The sequence below is a fragment of the Rana temporaria genome, chromosome 3 (assembly GCF_905171775.1).
Source record: "Rana temporaria chromosome 3, aRanTem1.1, whole genome shotgun sequence".
Taxonomy (NCBI): domain Eukaryota; kingdom Metazoa; phylum Chordata; class Amphibia; order Anura; family Ranidae; genus Rana; species Rana temporaria.
The window spans coordinates 350,190,730-350,208,920 of NC_053491.1; the positions used below are offsets into that span (position 1 = coordinate 350,190,730).

At 48.5% G+C, this 18,191-nt stretch overlaps 1 protein-coding gene across 1 annotated transcript in view; it reads left to right on the forward strand.

The window, feature by feature from the left end:
• Positions 1–18,191, forward strand: part of LOC120932639 (hepatitis A virus cellular receptor 1 homolog) — an 81,769-nt gene that overhangs the window by 43,673 nt on the left and 19,905 nt on the right. Inside the window, exon 3 of the mRNA XM_040345167.1 lies at positions 4,716–5,111. Coding sequence (XP_040201101.1) covers positions 4,716–5,111 — 396 coding nt within the window. The remainder of the gene's footprint in view (positions 1–4,715; positions 5,112–18,191) is intronic.

Genomic DNA, 18,191 nt, shown 5'->3' on the forward strand with positions numbered 1-18,191 from the left:
CATTTGTGTTTAGCAACAGCATTTCTGCCAGCCTGCCCCTTCTGAGGGCAGCTGAGGACTGATCGATCCAAGCTTTTTATAACAGTGCTAGTAATGAAGCAATTGAAATCACATGACCAAATTGCAGTCTCTAGTTTGGGTGAGCTTGTAATTGGGCACACCTGCAATTAATCCAAACCACGCTCTATGAGCATCCAATGAGTGTTTTTCACCTTTTAAAAAGAAAGGATATTTTTTTTCTAAGTGTTTGAGCATGCTCAGTTCATCACACATGTAGGAACCAAGCTGCAATGGAATGAGAGCTTTTTTTTTTTTGTTTCCCCTGATCTGATGCTTTCCAGCCTGAAGGGGAGGTGTTAAAAACAGAAGTAAACACGCACATTTAATAATCTATTTGTGTGAAAAAAAAGGTTGCCAATTTTGTTTGGGAGCCACGTCGCACGACTGCGCAATTGTCAGTTAAAGCGACGCCGTGCCGAATCACAAAAACTTGCCCGGTCATTGACCAGAAATATGGTCCGGGCTCAAGTGGTTAAAAATTAACAAAACACAAAAGTGAGCCCAATTTTTGGGGATAATGTGAAAGATGATGTTACACTGAGTAAATAGATACCTTACATGTCACGCTTTACTATTGGAAACACTCCTGCAATGGGGCCAAAATGAATTCCGTGAATATCCCCATAGGCAACCTTTTTCTTTTTTTTCCAGGTTACCAGTTTATAGTTACAAAGAAGGTCTAGTGGTAAAAGTATTGCTCTCGCTCTAACGCACGCGTCAATACCTCACATGTGTGGTTTGAACGATGTTTATATATGTGGGCGGGACTTGCGTAAGTCCCGCCCACATATGTAAAAATTATTTTTACTTTTTGCTATAATAAATATCCCCAAAAATATATATTGAAAAAACTAAAAAACCCCTCAGTTTAGGCCGATACGTATTCTACATCTTTTTGTTTCCAAAAAATCGCAAATAGCGTTTAGTGTTTGGTTTTTGCAAAAGTTATAGCGTCTACAAATTTTTTTTTTTTGTTGTTTTAACTAGTTATTGGGGCGATCAGCGATTTTTATCGGTACTGCGACATTATGGCGGACACATCGAACACTTTTTTGGAACCATTGGCATTTTTCTAGCGATCAGTGCTGTAAAAAATGCATTGCTTACTCAAAAAATGCCACTGGCAGGGAAGGGGTTAACACTAGGTGCGAGGGAGGGGTTAAATATGTTCCCTGGGTGTGTTCTAACTGTAGGGGGGGGGGGACTGACATGTGTAAATGACAGATCGCTGTTCATGAAGGGGAACTCCAGACCCCCGAAAAAAAAATAAGGTGGGTTCCCTCCAGGTGCATACCAGGCTCTTAGGCTTGGTCTGGAACATAAGGGGTTAAACCCGCGCAAAAAAAATAGCGTGGGGTCCCCCCCAAGATCCAAACCAAGCCATTATCCCAGGCACGCAGTCTGGTCAGACAGGAATGGGGGTGGGGACGAGCGAGCGCCCCCCTCCCTCCTGAGCCATACCAGACCACATGCCCTCAACATGGGGGAGTGTGTGCTGTGGGGGAGGGGGGCACTGCCCCCCCAACCCAAAGCACTCTTGTCCCCATGTCGATAGGGACAAGAGCCTCTTCCCGACAACCCTGGCCGTTGGTTGTCGGGGTATGCGGGCGGAGGGCTTATCAGAATCTGAGAGACCCCTTTAATAAAGGGGTCCCCAGATTCCGGCCCCCCACCCTATGTGAATGAGTATGGGGGTACATTGTACCCCTACCCATTCACCTGGGGAAAAAAATGGAAAAAAATAATACACCACACATGAATAAATTAATTTATTAGTCAGCCGGGGGTCTTCTGCCGGGGCCCCCCACCACCACCCCATTAGGCCCCGGGCTTCGCCATCTTCTGCCGGAACCCCCTTCACCAGTGAGGCTCCTGCCTTTGGGGGAGGGTCCCGGGCTACTACGACGGTTTCTGCGGGGGGGGTGCACTGGCACCCCTCCCCCGTCTTCAGCGACGTAATTCACCGGGACCCCCTTCACCAGGGAGGCTCCTGCCTTTGGGGGAGGGTCCCGGGCTTCCACGACGGTTTCTGCGGGGGGGGGGGCACTGGCACCCCACCCCCGTCTTCAGCGACGTAATTCACCGGGACCCCCTTCACCAGGGAGGCTCCTGCCTTTGGGGGAGGGTCCCGGGCTTCCACGACGGTTTCTGCGGGGGGGGGTGCACTGGCACCCCACCCCCGTCTTCAGCGACGTAATTCACCGGGACCCCCTTCACCAGGGAGGCTCCTGCCTTTGGGGGAGGGTCCCGGGCTTCCACGACGGTTTCTGCGGGGGGGGTGCACTGGCACCCCACCCCCGTCTTCAGCGGCGTAATTCACCGGGACCCCCTTCACCAGGGAGGCTCCTGCCTTTGGGGGAGGGTCCCGGGCTTGTACGGTGTCTTCCGCCGGAGGGCGCCACTCTCCGGGCTTCTGCGATGCCTTCCGCTTCTGCCTGTCTCCTCCGCGGAGCACAGGGCTTGTCTCCGCTGTCTTCTCCCTTCTCTTCCATTCGATGTTGACACGACGAGGTCCGGCGCTGGAATGCCGTCTGAGCAGTGGGCATGGACTTATATAGGGCAATGCCACCATGTGACCTCAACCCATGTGACATCACATTCCCATCATGCCCAGGGAATGTGATGTCACATGGGTTGAGGTCACATGGTGGCATTGCCCTATATAAGTCCATGCCCGCCGCTGACACGGCATGTCAGCGCGGAACCTCGTCGTGTCAACATCCAATGGAAGAGAAGGGAGAGGACAGCGCAGACAAGCCCTGTGCTCCCGGAGGAGACAGGCAGAAGAAGGAAGAGAGAAGAAAGAAGACGGAAGAAAGCCCTGGCTCCGCGGGGGAGCCAGGCAGAAGAGGGAGCAGAGAAAAGACCGGGGAGTTGGCGCACCCCCGGCAGAAGACCAGGAAGACCGGAACCCTGGCGGAAGGCACCGGAAAGACCGGGGGATAGGCGCCATCCCCCGGCAGAAGACCCCGAAGTCCGGATGCCCCTCCCTAATGAAAAAGAGCTTAAATGGGGTGGGGGCATCCGGCGGAAGGCTCCGGAGAGGACCGAGGGATGGCGCCCTCCCCCGGCAGAAATCACCGAAGCCCAGGGTCCCGGCAGAAGATCGGGAGAGAAGAAACCCCCCCTTCTAAGAGAGCTAAAGAAGAAAGGGGGGGCTCCGGAGCTGATTAATAAAATATTTTATTGTGTGTGGTGTTTTATTTTACTTTACATTTCCCCCATGTGAATGGGTAGAGGTACGATGTACCCCATACTCATTCACATAGGGTGGGGGTCCGGCATCTGGGGGCCCCCTTATTAAAGGGAGCTCGCAGATTCCGATTAGCCCCGCCCGCATACCCCGACAACCAATGGCAAGGGTTGTCGGGAAGAGGCTCTTGTCCCTATCGACATGGGGGCAAGAGTGCTGTGGGGTGGGGGGGCAGTGCCCCCCTCCCCCACAGCACACACTCCCCCATGTTGAGGGCATGCGGTCTGGTACGGCTCAGGAGGGGGGGGGGGCGCTCGCTCGTCCCCGCCCCCATTCCTGTCCGGGCCAGACTGCATGCTTGGGATGAGGGCTTGGTTTGGATCTGGGGGGGACCCCCGCGCCGAATCGGCGCGGGTTTAACCCCTCACGTTCCGGACCAAGCCTAAGAGCCTAATGTAGCCCTGAAGGGGGACCCGCGCCGATTTCAAGTTTGAAATTTGGCGCGGAGTTCCCCTTCAGGGCTGAAAACAGCTCGGAGATTCCCGCGCGCCGCGTCACGCAGCGCATTCACGGGTACGCCGCTTGGTATTTACCAAGATTTTCACGGCGTACTGACAAGGCGCACGGGAATCCCTGACTTTTCTCTCTGCGCATGCCCAGTATGCAAATGAACCTCCCGAGGTTCAGGCGCACTGTGCAAGCGTACGGGGATCTGTTTTCAAAAAACACTTTCCCTTTCAATTCGGCCCGCCAAACACTTTAAAACACATGTCACTTCACTTCCCCTGCATCCCCCCACCTCCCCCCCTAATAAACTCCCGCCCAAACCCCCGCAATTTACAGTTTAATGTGCCGTGCGCCAGGTCTGTACTGGTGCACAATGCACCCTCTCCTGGGCGCACGGAGCACATTAGTAACTAGGGAAATACACTGCACTAGCAGCGTATTTCTTTAGTAAATGGCAAAACGGCTGCTACTCCTGCTTTTACTCCATGAGTCATGGAGTAAAGGCTTGGTAAATCAGCCCCATTGTGCTGCTTCTCTCTCTCACAGTCTGAGCTCTGCCATGCAGGCACTGCACAAAGCTAAATGCCAATACAAATTCAGGTACTTACACTGCTTATATTGAACAAAAAGTGTTTTTATTAATAAATACAGAGCTAAATAATGTGAGTCTTTTAAATCTGCTTAGACTTCAGCTTTAATTACAAAGTTATATAGCAAATAAGAGCATCTATACCTAATTATTTGCCTATCATTTTCCTTTAAGTAGGAAGCGTTTCCATCCACTTATCGTATGTCAATTGAAAGGTCACTTTGGAAATTGCATGCAGTAGTATAATCATGTGTCCACTGCAATTTCATAAGCTTGCAATATCTTCTATAAGGTATAAACATTAGCGCTATATACTTAAAATCTGTATAGCTCCATTTGTTAAAATAACATGTTTTACCTATCTAGCTCCACCAACGACTCCACCGACAACCACAAGGAGGACAACGCCCCAAAGGACCCGCCCACCTATCAGGAAAACTACTCGGCCACCTACAACGGCGAAGGCCACCACGCCATCAGTTACATCTGTAAAAGCTACAACTCTGCTACCTATAACCAAAATCATTTCCACACCCCCACCTACACCTGCCAGAACCACCATAGCAGTACCTACAAGTGAGGAAACTATGGAAATGACCACGGTACCTACAGCCGAAAGAACTACAACTCCACAGCCTACACCAACAGCATTTACTTCAGCACCAGCTGTTCTAACTACAGTATCATCACCGCCATTATCAAGCCTACCCTACACTACCCCCATTGATGAGGCTACCACCGAAGCACAGCCTCTGAGCACAGGTACAAATCTTTGTCTTCAATTTATATTTCCAAAATATATCAAATATATACAACTGGTAAAATAAGTATTAAACACATCATGGTTTTTCTACGTTAATATATTTCTAAAGATATATAAAAAATTGAAGGAATCTGCTCTTAGGAAGTGAGAAAAGCTGCCGCCCCCACTGAAAGAGGCTCCCCAAAAGGAAAGCTCTAAAAAATATTAGTAACGTTATATGGGGGTAGTGGCACTGCCTGTTCCTGAAGAATGACCTACAGGACCCTATGGGGAATCTGAGTTTTGTGTCTCTGGACCCTACAATGATATCTGGATGATATAATAAGTAGGACCAACAGGCCCGGATTTACTCCCTTTGCCGCCCCAAGGCCGGGTCCTTCAATGCCGCCCCCGCCTGCGCAGTACAGGGTGGACATTTTCCGCCAGGGACTTTTTCAACAACACGAAGAAGGACGGGGGGGGGGGGTTTGCTGCCGAATATGACATTGAGAGGTGGGGGGGTGCTGCTGCCGAAAATTGAGAAGCAGGGGGGTGACATTGAGCATTGGGGGGGTCTGACAAAATGACATTGAGAACCAGGGGGAGGGGGGGGGGGTTGCTGCTGCCGAAAATTACATTGAGAGCCATCTCACCTCCTCTTCCCTCTGTTTTCTCTCCTCTCACCATTCGTGACATGACAGGGGGGAACTCCAGGAATGAAAGTGAAAGTGTCCTCTCCTCTCAGCCGTAGTGCCACCCCTGCACCCACTGCCCCCCCGAGGCCTGGCCTTGTTGGCCTTGTCTGGAATCCGGCCCTGAGGACCAATCATATGCTATGACTGTGCCCGCCAGATAAGTCTGGGTTGCAACAATGTATCAACGTTTATATCTACGTTACATAGTTTTTTAGCACTTTGATACATTGTTGCAATCCAGACTTATCTGGCGGGCACAGTCATAGCATATGACTGGTCCTACTTATTATATCATCCAGATATCATTGTAGGGGCCTGAGTCACAACACTCAGATTCCCCATAGGATCCTGTAGGTCATTCTTCAGGAACAAGCAGCGCCACTACCCCCATATAACGTTACTCATATTTCTAAAGATGCTATTGACATAAAATTTTCACAACATGTCAGTAACAACCCATACAATTCATACATACAAAGAAACCAAAACAAATAAGTTCAGAAATTAAGTTATGTGTAATAAAATGGAATGACACAGGGAGAAAGTATTGAACACGCTAACTGAAATGTTTTTAATAAAAAATCCTTTGTTGGTAATGACTAGGGGTGAGCTTCGAGTTCGAGTCGAACATTGCCGCGAACAACGAACAATTAGGGGTGTTCGCGGCAAATTCGAAAAGCCGTGGAACACCCTGTTAAAGTCAATGGGAGATATCTAAAGTGTTAATTTTAAAGTCTAATATGCAAGTTATTGTCCTAAAAAGTGTTTGGGGACCTGGGTCCTGTCCCAGGAAACATGTATCAATGCAAAAAAAAGTTTTAAAAACGGACGTTTTTTCAGGAGCAGTGAATTTAATAATGCTAAAAGTGAAACAATAAAAGTGTAATATTACATTAAATTTCGTACCTGGGGGGGGGGGGGGTGTAAAGTCAGCATGTGAAAAAGCGCATTTTTCCCGTACATAGAACTGTCCCTGCACAAAGTGTCATTTCTGAAAGAAAAAAAGGCATTTAAAACCGGCTTTGCGGCTCTAATGAATTGTCGGCTCTGGCAATTCAGAGATGATTCATTCATAAAAAATAAATAAAAAAAAGACTGGGGGTCCCCCCAAATTCCATTAACAGGCCCTTCAGGTCTGATGTGGATATTAAGGGGAACCCCGCCGTCAATTTAAAAAAAAAATGACGTGGGGTTCCCCCCAAATATCCATACCAGTCCCTTCAGGTCTGGTGTGGATTTTAAGGGGAACTCCACCCCAAATTTAAAAAAAAAATGGCGTGGAGTTCCCCCAAAAATCCACACCAGACCCTTATCCGAGCACGTTAACCTGGCCGGCCGCAGAAAAGAGGGGAGGACAGAGTGCGGCCCCCCCTCTCCTGAACCGCACCAGGCCACATGCCCTCAACATGGTTGACGCGCTGGAGCTTTGACATTACTTATATAGGGGAAGCGGCCACCCGTCACGTGACACCGCCCCCTCTGACGCACCCTCATACGTCACTGGGAAAGACCGGTCTGTGTCCAGCGGAGAGTGGAGCTCGCCTGCTGCGCTCTGGACGGATGGATCTTCTCATCGCTGGACGGGACCGCTGATCACCCGTCGCTGGAGAGATCATCCGTCACTGGATAGAAGACCATGTTGGAGCAGGGAGCCACATCGACAGTGGATTACCACCGCTGGATTTTTTTTTTATTAATAAAGGAATTTTTTCTACGGTGTGTAATTTTTTAAACTATTTACACTTCCTTTGTGAAATGGTAGAGGTACAGTGTACCCCATTACCCTCGGATAAGGGTCTGGTGTGGATTTTTGGGGGAACTCCACGCCAAATTTAAAAAAAAAATGGCGTGGAGTTCCCACAAAAATCCACACCAGACCCTTATCCGAGCACGTTAACCTGGCCGGCCACAGAAAAGATCGGGGGGACAGAGTGCGGCCCCCCCTCTCCTGAACCGCACCAAGCCACATGCCCTCAACATGGGGAGGATGTCCCCATGTTGATGGGGACAAGGGCCTCATCCCCACAACCCTTGCCCGGTGGTTGTGGGGGTCTGCGGGCGGGGGGCTTATCAGAATCTGGAATTGGTAATGGGGTACACTGTACCTCTACCATTTCACGAAGGAAGTGTAAATAGTTAAAGAAAATACACACAGACACCGTAGAAAAAATTCCTTTATTAATAAAAAAAAAATCCAGTGGTGGTAATCCACTGTTGATGCGGCTCCCTGCTCCAACGTTGTCTTCTATCCAGCGATGGATGATCTATCCAGCGATGGATGATCTCTCCAGCAATGGATGATCAGCGATCCGGTCCAGCGATGAGAAGATCCATCCGTCCAGAGCGCAGCAGGCGAGCTCCACTCTCTGCTGGACACAGCCCAGCGGAATGACGCGCTGGAGCTTTGACATTACTTATATAGGGGAGGCGGCCACCCGTCACGTGACCCCGCCCCCTCTGATGCACCCTCATACGTCACTGGGAAAGACCGGTCTGTGTCCAGCGGAGAGTGGAGCTCGCCTGCTGCGCTCTGGACGGATGGATCTTCTCATCGCTGGACGGGACCGCTGATCACCCGTCGCTGGAGAGATCATATGTCACTGGATAAAAGACAACGTTGGAGCAGGGAGCCACATCGACAGTGGATTACCACCGCTGGATTTTTTTTTTTTATTAATAAAGGAATTTTTTCTACGGTGTGTAATTTTTTTAACTATTTACACTTCCTCTGTGAAATGGTAGAGGTACAGTGTGCCCCATTACCCTCGGATAAGGGTCTGGTGTGGATTTTTGGGGGAACTCCACGCCAAATAAAAAAAAAATGGCGTGGAGTTCCCCCAAAAATCCACACCAGACCCTTATCCGAGCACGTTAACCTTGCCGGCCGCAGAAAAGAGGGGGGGACAGAGTGCGCCCCCCCCTCTCCTGAACCGCACCAAGCCACATGCCCTCAACATGGGGAGGATGTCCCCATGTTGATGGGGACAAGGGCCTCATCCCCACAACCCTTGCCCGGTGGTTGTGGGGGTCTGCGGGCGGGGGGCTTATCAGAATCTGGAAGACCCCTTTAACAAAGGGGACCCCCAGATCCTGCCCCCCCCTATGTGAATTGGTAATGGGGTACACTGTACCTCTACCATTTAACGAAGTACATATATGATCACTGCATTCAGTGACACTGTGACAGGGGGGTGGGGGTGGGGGGTGATCGGGGGGGTTAATGTGCCTATGTGTAGTGTGTGTCAGTGTAGTGTTGGTGCGACTTACTGTGTGATGTGATCTCTCCTCAGCGGCGGTTGAAAATACCGCCGAGAGGAGAGATCACATCACTTCCTCCTCCTGTGTTTACACAGGAGGAGGAAGTGACACGCAGGGGGAGCGCGCGGATTGGCTGAGAGCGATCCGGAGGGGGTGGACAAAAACAAACAGCCGCCCCCTCAACCCGGATCGCTCGGACAGCCACGGGGACCGCCGCAGGTACCGATCGGACCCCCGACCCACGTCTAGGCAGGCACGTACAGGTACGTTGATGTGCCTGTCCGTGCCATTCTGCCGACATAAATGTACATGCGGCGGTCCGGAAGTGGTTAACGGGGTTCTAAAGTTCACACGAACATTTGGTGTGTTCACAAGTTCTGATGCGAACCAAACAGGGGGGTGTTCGGCTCATCCTTAGTAATGACAGCTTCAAGACGTCTCCTGTATGGAGAAACTAGTCACATGCATTTCTCAGGTGTGATTTTGGCCCATTCTTCCACACAAACAAATCTTGAAGGTTCCGTGGGCCTCTTCTATGAACTCTGATCTTTAGTTCTTTCTATAAATGTTCTATTGGGTTTCAGTCAGGTGATTGGCTGGGCCATTCTAGCAGCTTTATTTTCTTTCTTTGAAACCAATTGAGAGTTTCCTTGGCTTTATGATTGGGATCATTGTCTTGCTGAAATGTCCTCCCTCATTTCATCTTCATCATCCTGGTCGATGGCAGCAGATTTTTATCAAGAATGTCTTGGTAAATTTTTTCATTCATCTTTCCTTCAATGATATAAAGTTTGCCAGTACCGTATGCTGAAACACAGCCCCACACCATGATGTTCCCACCTCCAAACTTCACTGTTGGTTTGGTGTTTTTGGGGTGATTTGACCTCCAAACATGGTGTGTATTATGGCATCCAGAGTTCAATTTTGGTCTCATCTGAGTAGACTATGGCCCGGATTCACAAAGCACTTGCGCCGACGTATCTCGAGATATGCCGCGTAAGTGCAAATATGCGCCGTCGTATCTATGTGCCGGACTCAGAAACAAAGATACGCCTGAAAATAGGCTTCATCTGACCAACGTAACTTGCCTTGCCTACGAGTGGGCGCATATTTAGGCTGGACGTATTTGGCGCTCCCATTGATTTTCTGTTCACATATGCAAATGAGGGTGATACGCCGATTCACAAACGTCCGTCCGACGGAGTGCGCGTAAAGTCATACGTCCGGAGTAAAGTTATGCCCCATAAAGGAGGTGTAACTCAGCAGCATCCATTCAAAGGGCTGCACCAGGGAACACAAGCCAACGTATTTTACGTAGGACGTGAATATGACTAGGCGTAGGTTACGTTCACGCCGTAGGCAGTGATCCGGCATATGTTAGGCAGTTGTTCCGATGTATTTGTGAGCATGCGCACTGGGATTCATCCACGGGACGGCGCATGCACAGTTGGCGATTCGTATCTGTCTGGCTCTCGGCCCATCATTTGCATGGGGTCATGCCTCATTAGCATGGCTCACGCCCACTTCCCCTTACGCCGACTTACGCCTGAGAAACCCAGCGCAGATTTGGGAGGAAGTGCTTTGTGAATTCAGTGCTTGCCTCTCTGCGCTGCGTCGGCGTAGCGTAAAGGAGATATGCGCCAGTGTCTGTGAATCCGGGCCATCATTCTCCCAGTATTTCGCAGGCTTGTCTAAATGTTGTGCAGCAAATATTAAACAAGCTTCAACATGCTTTTTCTTCAGCAATGGTGTCTTGCGTGGTGAGCGTGCATAAAGGCCATGGCGGTTGAGTGCATTACTTATTGTTTACTTTGAAACAATTGTACCTGCTTATTCCAGGTCTTTCTGAAGCCTTCCACAAGTGGTCCTTGGCTCTTGGACAACTCTTCTGATAATTTATTTCACTCCTCTGCCAGAAGACTTGCGAGGAGCACCTGTGGCCGGTTTATTGTGAAATTATGTTCTTTCCACTTACAGACATGTGGTGAAAATTTCATGTTAAAGTGGAGTTCCACCCATAAATATAACATTACATCAGTAGTTTTAAAAAAATGTCATTAGTCCTTTATGAAAAAAAAAATGTTTTTTAGATGCCTTCAAAGTGTTGTTGCTAGGCAGAATAGTTAATCTTCCCACTTCCTGCACCTAGGTGCTTAAGCTTTACCGCACAGACTCCTGGGAATGTAGTGGGTGTAACTTTCCAGGAGTCTGTGCACTCCCCAGTCTCAAAGAATCATGTGACTTGGACAGCACAGGTGCTGAAACCTGATCTGACACTGCTTGTGTAGCACTGAGCATGTGCGAGATCTGCAAGGCTGAAATCCAGGAAGTCATACAGTCTGGCTTCATGATGCCCACACTTAAGATGGCCCCAGTCAATTTCTATTTTATAAAGTGTCTAAATGCTGTAACAACCTAACAAAACGGACCTTAGTTTACAGACTAACTTTACTAGAATACATTAAGCTTGTGTATTACAGGGGTATTTATATTTAAAAAGTGAAATTGTGGCCGGAACTCCGCTTTAATAGCACCTTTAGAAATATATTTACCTAGAAAAACAGTGACTTATTTTACCTGCTGTAAATCAAAGTGCAATCCGCTTGTGTTATAATTCTTGCAATGAAGGCCTCATGTACACTGGCCGTTAAAATAACGTTATAAAAACGCCAGTAGCTTTGCAGTTTTTCAACTTTTTTCACCTTTTTTACATGTTTTCTCAATATAATTTTTTAGCGTTTTTCCACGTTAGCGTTTATTAGCGTTTTTTTGGGAAGAAAACAAAAATGTTCTTTTTTTTCCAATCGATCAAAAATGTTAAAAACCGCTGGTGAGTGATGTTTTGGAGCATTTAGCAGCGTTAGAGCGTTTTTACAGCTGAAAAACGTCTCTCAGAATCCAGTCATTTAGGTTTTTTTTACTGCTCAAAAACGCCACTGCCCAAAACTGCTTATAACAGCCTATGTGTGCATGGACACATAGGATAACATGATGGAGCGTTTATTGACTGTAGAAAAAAAACGTCTACTGCCCAAAACAGCTGCTGTAAAAACTTCCAAAATTGACTTGTGGTTTCACTCCACCTGACTCTACCCACCAGGGACTAAACTCACTTAAAGTTGTTGATCCCTTGTGCATATGCCTAGGAAGGTCAATACAGCTTTAAATTATAGACTCTCTATATAAGTATTCCGTCCACCTAGGACTGTTATTCAGCTGGTTTCTCCATACATCAACCAAAAGGAAGCCAGAGAATATCATGCATAGCGTAAAACCATTTATTTAAAATGTATTTCAAATTTAATTTAAAATTCCCCCAATAAAATATAAAAATTGCCATTCATAAATATAATGCCTCACCTGGTACCAGGAACGATCTGCCAAAAGGTTTATGAGACACAGTGGGAGCCAGTGTGCGTTCCAAAGAGTGGAATTGATACAGTTGGAAATCCCACCCCTGTGTGTTTCGTCTCATCCGAGATATCATCAGGAGTTGACATTACCAAAAATAAATGCTGTAAATGGGCCCTCTAGGGGCTAGAAGGGCTACTTCCCTGCTCGAGTTCCAGTAGACAAAATCTTCTGGGTACAGGGGACTACTTGGCATTGACCCTGAGTCTTGCAAAACTTCCCTTAGGCTTGTGGGTGCGCGTTATACGCCGGCGCGCGGTATATGCAGATAAATACGGTACATTCCACTTTAATAATTATGCTACTAAAATCAGTGTGTGCTGTAAATTGCCTCCAGCATTGCTCTTGTTTCTTCTTGCTGGAGGCTGCCATTTTGCTGAAGCCCAGAGCCTCTGAGCAGCATTAATTTTCTCACTAAAGTTCCACTTTAGGAACATACAGAAGGATTCAAGATCTAATGATGGAACAAATGAGTAAACTGTAAAACCTGGGTGGTGTTGGTGTAAATGTGGGTGGAGTTTGGGCGAGTAAGACTTCAGTTTTGCCTTTGAGTACTGAGCTCCACCAAATGATGCAATCCATTTCCTGAAAAATAGACATTTAAATATTCATTAGAGTATTCATAGCTGGACTTTAGGCAGATACATGACACACTAATGCAACCCTGAACTATTATTACATTTCATTTCAAGCCGTAGAAGTTCCCAAATTTGGCTAGATGTGCCTCTTGTACCGTATTTACAGCAGAACTTGATAAGGTGGTTGGGAGACAATTAGGTGTGCTGCAATGCAAAAAGCATGCTGGTAGGGTAGAGTAGAGTGACAGAGAGATTAGCTCATTTTTCAGGGTCCAGTCATAGGGTGGGGTGGAGACTGGTTGTAAGTAAAATGTTATTTTCAACAGGCACATATCAGGTCCCCTTACTAGCCAGACAGAGCTGTGTTGTGTGGCATCAGGCATTTCATCTGTTTATTAAGCTGGTTCCCTGGACTTCATCTTGAAAGTAGATGTGAATACCATACCTCCCAACTTTCTGAGATGGGAATGAGGGACACCTATCAGTAAAAGTATGTGCAGCATTACCCCCAGAGGAGCTGCTGGTTGTTTTGGGTGGCACATTTACCTCATGGCTCTTCCAAATTCCTAGGGGTGGATGGTGCATATAGTAGAAGTAAAGGAATGTCCGCAACAGGCGCTCTTTTCTGTGCTCTTTATTACCCAGCCGGGTAAAAACAATAAAACTTGTGGTGAGGAAAGTAAAGTTGAAGAAAGGAGAACAGCAAAATCAGGCGTAGTAATCGGGAAACAGTTCTGCTCCCAAGCGTAACACTTCTCTGCACCACTCCTGCCTGAGTGGGTTTAGCGTACCCAGACAGGCCTCTCTCACTGACCTGGCAGCTGGAGTATCACTCAAACCTTTGTAGGATCAAGTCTCTGCCACAGACCCTCCTTAGAATGAACTTCAGGGAGACACCTCTGCCACAGACCCTCTCTGATTTGCAGTTACGGAGGTAATCCTCCTTCGGTGAATTCCGCCTGGATCTCCTTCTTCACGTTGCCCAGGTACCGACTGACAGGTGATCAATCCTTCAGTGACCGGCTACCTTGATCCCCGGTGGTTTGTCGAGGCCCTTTTGGATCGCCAGCCTCTCAATGTCGCTCCTCAGATGGACTCCCCACCGAACAGAAATACTGCTTGGGATCCTGAAAGGTGGGAACCCAGTCGCTCACTGGGTCCCCGTCGCTGCTCAGGTGCTCCGGGCCAACGTGGCCCCGGAACCAGGAACACCGCGTGGCACACACGCCCCGGCCAGGTAGGCCATAATGCTGAGGCGACGTGATGTGGCCACCCTAAAGGTGGGTGCCACACTGGACGAAGGAGAACCCAGAACCAATGGCGTCTGCCCCATAAATACACTCCCCCAGCATGCACAGCGAGGCTCAACCCTCCTGATTGGCTGCTGGGGAAGAGCACCCAAACCTTGACTCCACTGCTGCCATCTACTGCACAGGGGTGGAAAGAACACCCCAGCACAACAGAACGAGCCCACAGCACAGCCAAACCGAGACAGAGACCCTGTTTTGAACATAACAATTCGGATCAGAGTTTAACTACACTCTGCTCTCCCTCTAAATTTAAACAGCACCGGTATTTAAAGTAACCAGACGATACACATGCAGGCCTAGGACACATTGCCACGCCCCCTTAACAGGGAATCTTACAAAAAAATAAGATTGGTTAAACTCACAAGTGTTTTTTATTACCACTACTATTCCTTTGTATTGGCTTTTGGAATTTACAAATGCAGCAATTTAGAAATCAGATTAAAGGTTTAGGGCTGGAAAACACTTTTTGATGGATAAAAAGTGAATTTTATATACATCTATATAGATCAGACCAGAATGAGGGACAAATGGGGGGGGGGAAGAGGGACAGAGGGACATTGCTCCAAATCAGGGACAGTCCCTCGAAATCAGGGATAGTTGGGAGTTATGAAATACTAATGGGGTGACATTAGATTGCTAAAGCACTGTGTATAATAAACAAGTGCCATTTTGTTTTAGCCACTTGTCGACTGGCCCACTAAAAAAATACGTCATTACTTTGACATTAAATAGCAGTGTTATGGCAGCAGCTGGCTAACCCTGGTATTGTTTTTTACTATGGCTGATTCTCTTTCACATAAAAGTGGTCCCACAGGCTGATTCACTGCAAGATCATGTTTACAAGCACTGGGAGGGGTGCATCTCCATCCCGCAGCTTCCCGGTTGACCCATCGGTAAAGCCAGGAAGTGATCAAATGCGGCCGTTAGCAGGGCTATGAAAAAAGTGAGGCCAAGATGGCCGCAACTCGTCTCCATGCCCTTGGAGGACGAGTGAGAAGTCTGATGTCACTTCCGGTTCCCGGGTTATAGCAATTTTTTTCTTTTTTTTTTTCCTTTTGCTTTTAAAAGGTAAATGAGAGATTTGTGGTCTTTTTGACCCTAGGTCTCTCAATAAAGAGGACATGTCATCCTTATTTATATTATAAGGGATGTTTACATTTCCTGTGATAGGGATAAAAGTGATTTAAAAAAAAAAGACAGTGTAAAAATAAATAAGAATTCAGGTTCCCCTAAGATGTAAATAAAGGGCCTGATCCACAAACAGCGGCGCAAATTAAGTTAGTCAAAACTTATGTCATTTAAGTTACGGCGCCCTAATTTGGTGTCGTAAGTGCCGTATCCACAGCGCATTTGCGCACAAAATTGCGCAAGCATAACTTAAATCCCGAGGCGTAAGGCGGGGTTATTGCAAGTGGGAAGGAAGTGGGCGTGCTTCATTGTAATGAGCCGTGACCCCATGCAAATGAAGGGCCGGCCGTACTGCGCATGCGCGCACGAATCTGCACCTCACTGGGCATGTGTAGAACTTGGCTTGGCGCAATCAGTGAGATAGGTAAAAGGCCAAGCGTACTTAGTTTGAGGATCGCCCTGTGTATAAAAAGCCCCACACAAACACACTTTCCTTGCAAAAGTATATCCCTATGTTCCCCTTCCTAGAGCAAGTTGCTTCTGCTCTGACCGTTTGTTGGTGTTTGTTGGTGAGTTGTGTGTGATAGAAAAGTTATGGAGGAGTATTAGATTGTAGTTGGTGTTTGTTTCTGCTAAGTGTATTTTCTGTTTGTTTTTCTCTGAGTGTATTTTCTGTTTGTTTTTTGCGTGTTTGTTTTTGAATTTGTAGTAGCTGTCTCCTTGTGTGTTTTGCTTTTTGTGTGTTTCTTCTGTGAGTTTTTTTTGTTTGTTTGTTGTGTGTGTATTTTTGTTTGTTTGTCCTGTGAGTTTATTCTTGTTGCTGAGTGGTGTCTGTGATGGCACCCAAGCGCAGGAAGCTCAATTTTTCTCTGGTAGAGAAGCAAATTCTTGCTCGGGCCATCGTCCTATATGGGCGCTATTTACATGGCCCTGATAGCCGGAACATCTCCCCGGCCCAAAGGAAGGCAATAATAAAAAAAATTACGGATCAGATAAATGCGGCGGGGGGGGGGGGAAGACGAGGACCACCGCTGGCATTCAAAAGAAGATTAACGATCTTAAGAGCCTGGTCCGTAACAAGGTGGCACAAATAAATGCCCATACCACGGGCACTGGAGGAGGCCCAGCCTGCCCCATCAGGCTGAGTGAGGAGGAATGGGCAGTGGCCCGGTGTTTCCAGCCAGAGCAGGTGGTGGGTCTGCGTGGATATCAATCAGATGTTCCTGTGAGGCCAGGTAAGTTTTTGGTTTTTCTATCTGGTGATTAGCATGTGTGGGTGGGGGAAGGGAAGATGTGCCAAGTGTGTGGATCCTCAAACCTGTGATTGTTTTGTGTCCTCCACAGATGACCAGGAGGTTGCTGGGCCATCAGGCCAGGCTGCTGCACCACCCCAAGTACAAGAGGCTGCTGATGAGTCCCAAGAAGGGCAGGAGTCCCCAGGGGAGGGGAGTGGCCAAACCTCCCCTCATGAGGAGGTTGAGGGGGAGGAGGATGAGGGGGAGGAGGATGAGGGGGTGGAGGAAGAAGATATGCAGATTGGCAGGGAAGTCCTTTTGGCCTCTGATTTGTTGACCCTTGAGGCTACCCCTGAGGCTACCCCTGAGGCTGGCAGCAGTCAGGCCACCATCAGGGGTAGCCCCTCCCACTCCTCCCTCAACAGGCCTCAACCCACAAGGGTCACTCTCTCCCCTCCTCCAGGGCCACAAGCCTCAGCGGCAGGCAGGATGGCAACTCAGGAGACCAGGGGGGTGGCCGAGCGTCTGCCGGCCAATCTGCAGAAGGACAATGCCCGGCAGACCCGCCATCTGGGTCAGATAAAAGAGACTCTGACCCAGATGGAGCACAGCCTGGGTGCAATGAAGGAGTCACTCAGTGATGGGGCCACAAACTCATTGGCGGTCATCACATGCTTGTGTGAGCTGCAGACCGCCACAACAGGCGTGGCCCAGGAGGTGACTGCCCTGACCCAGGCTGTGCAGGACAATACCAGGGCTGGCCAGGCCAATACGGCTGCCCTCACTCTCTGTCTCACAAGGATAGCCGTGGCCTTGGAGGGAAGGCCAGCAGGAGGACAGTCACCAGGGGAGGCTCCTCCTTCCACTGCTCACCCACCCCCCCATGAAGATACTCCCTCCCCTGCTCACACCCCCCCATGAAGATACTCCCTCCCCTGCTCACACCCCCCCCATGAAGATCCTCCGGTTGGCCGTGGCCGTGGGCGGCCCAGGCGTAGCAAACGCTGCCGCTATTAATTTTGCAGGGGTACTTTTGTTTTTTATTTTTATGATTTTGTTTGGTATAGTGTACTTATGATTTGTTTTATGTGTGTGAATGATGTGTGAATGTGGGGGGGTGGCATTCCTGATTAAATAAGGGTGTCACCCTCAGTTTTGGTGGAGAAGGGATCCCCAGGACCAGGGAGAAGTGATCCCAGGTCCCTGAATGGTGTATGAATGCACAGTGACATAATTGGAGCCGTGGCGGGGCGATACTGCTCCCAAGTACCATTGGGGGGGGGGGGTACTTGGATCTAATCCAATTTGATGTGCATGTGATGTGTCTGTGCTAGGGACCACAGTGGTGTGCATTCATGCATTCTCATTGTGACATAATTAATGTGTGTGTTTACTGTGCAAAGATGCATTCTCATTGTGCCATGTTTAATGTGCGTTTACTGTGCAAAATTGCCTTCTGCGAGGCATCTCCTGGCTGCTGTGCCC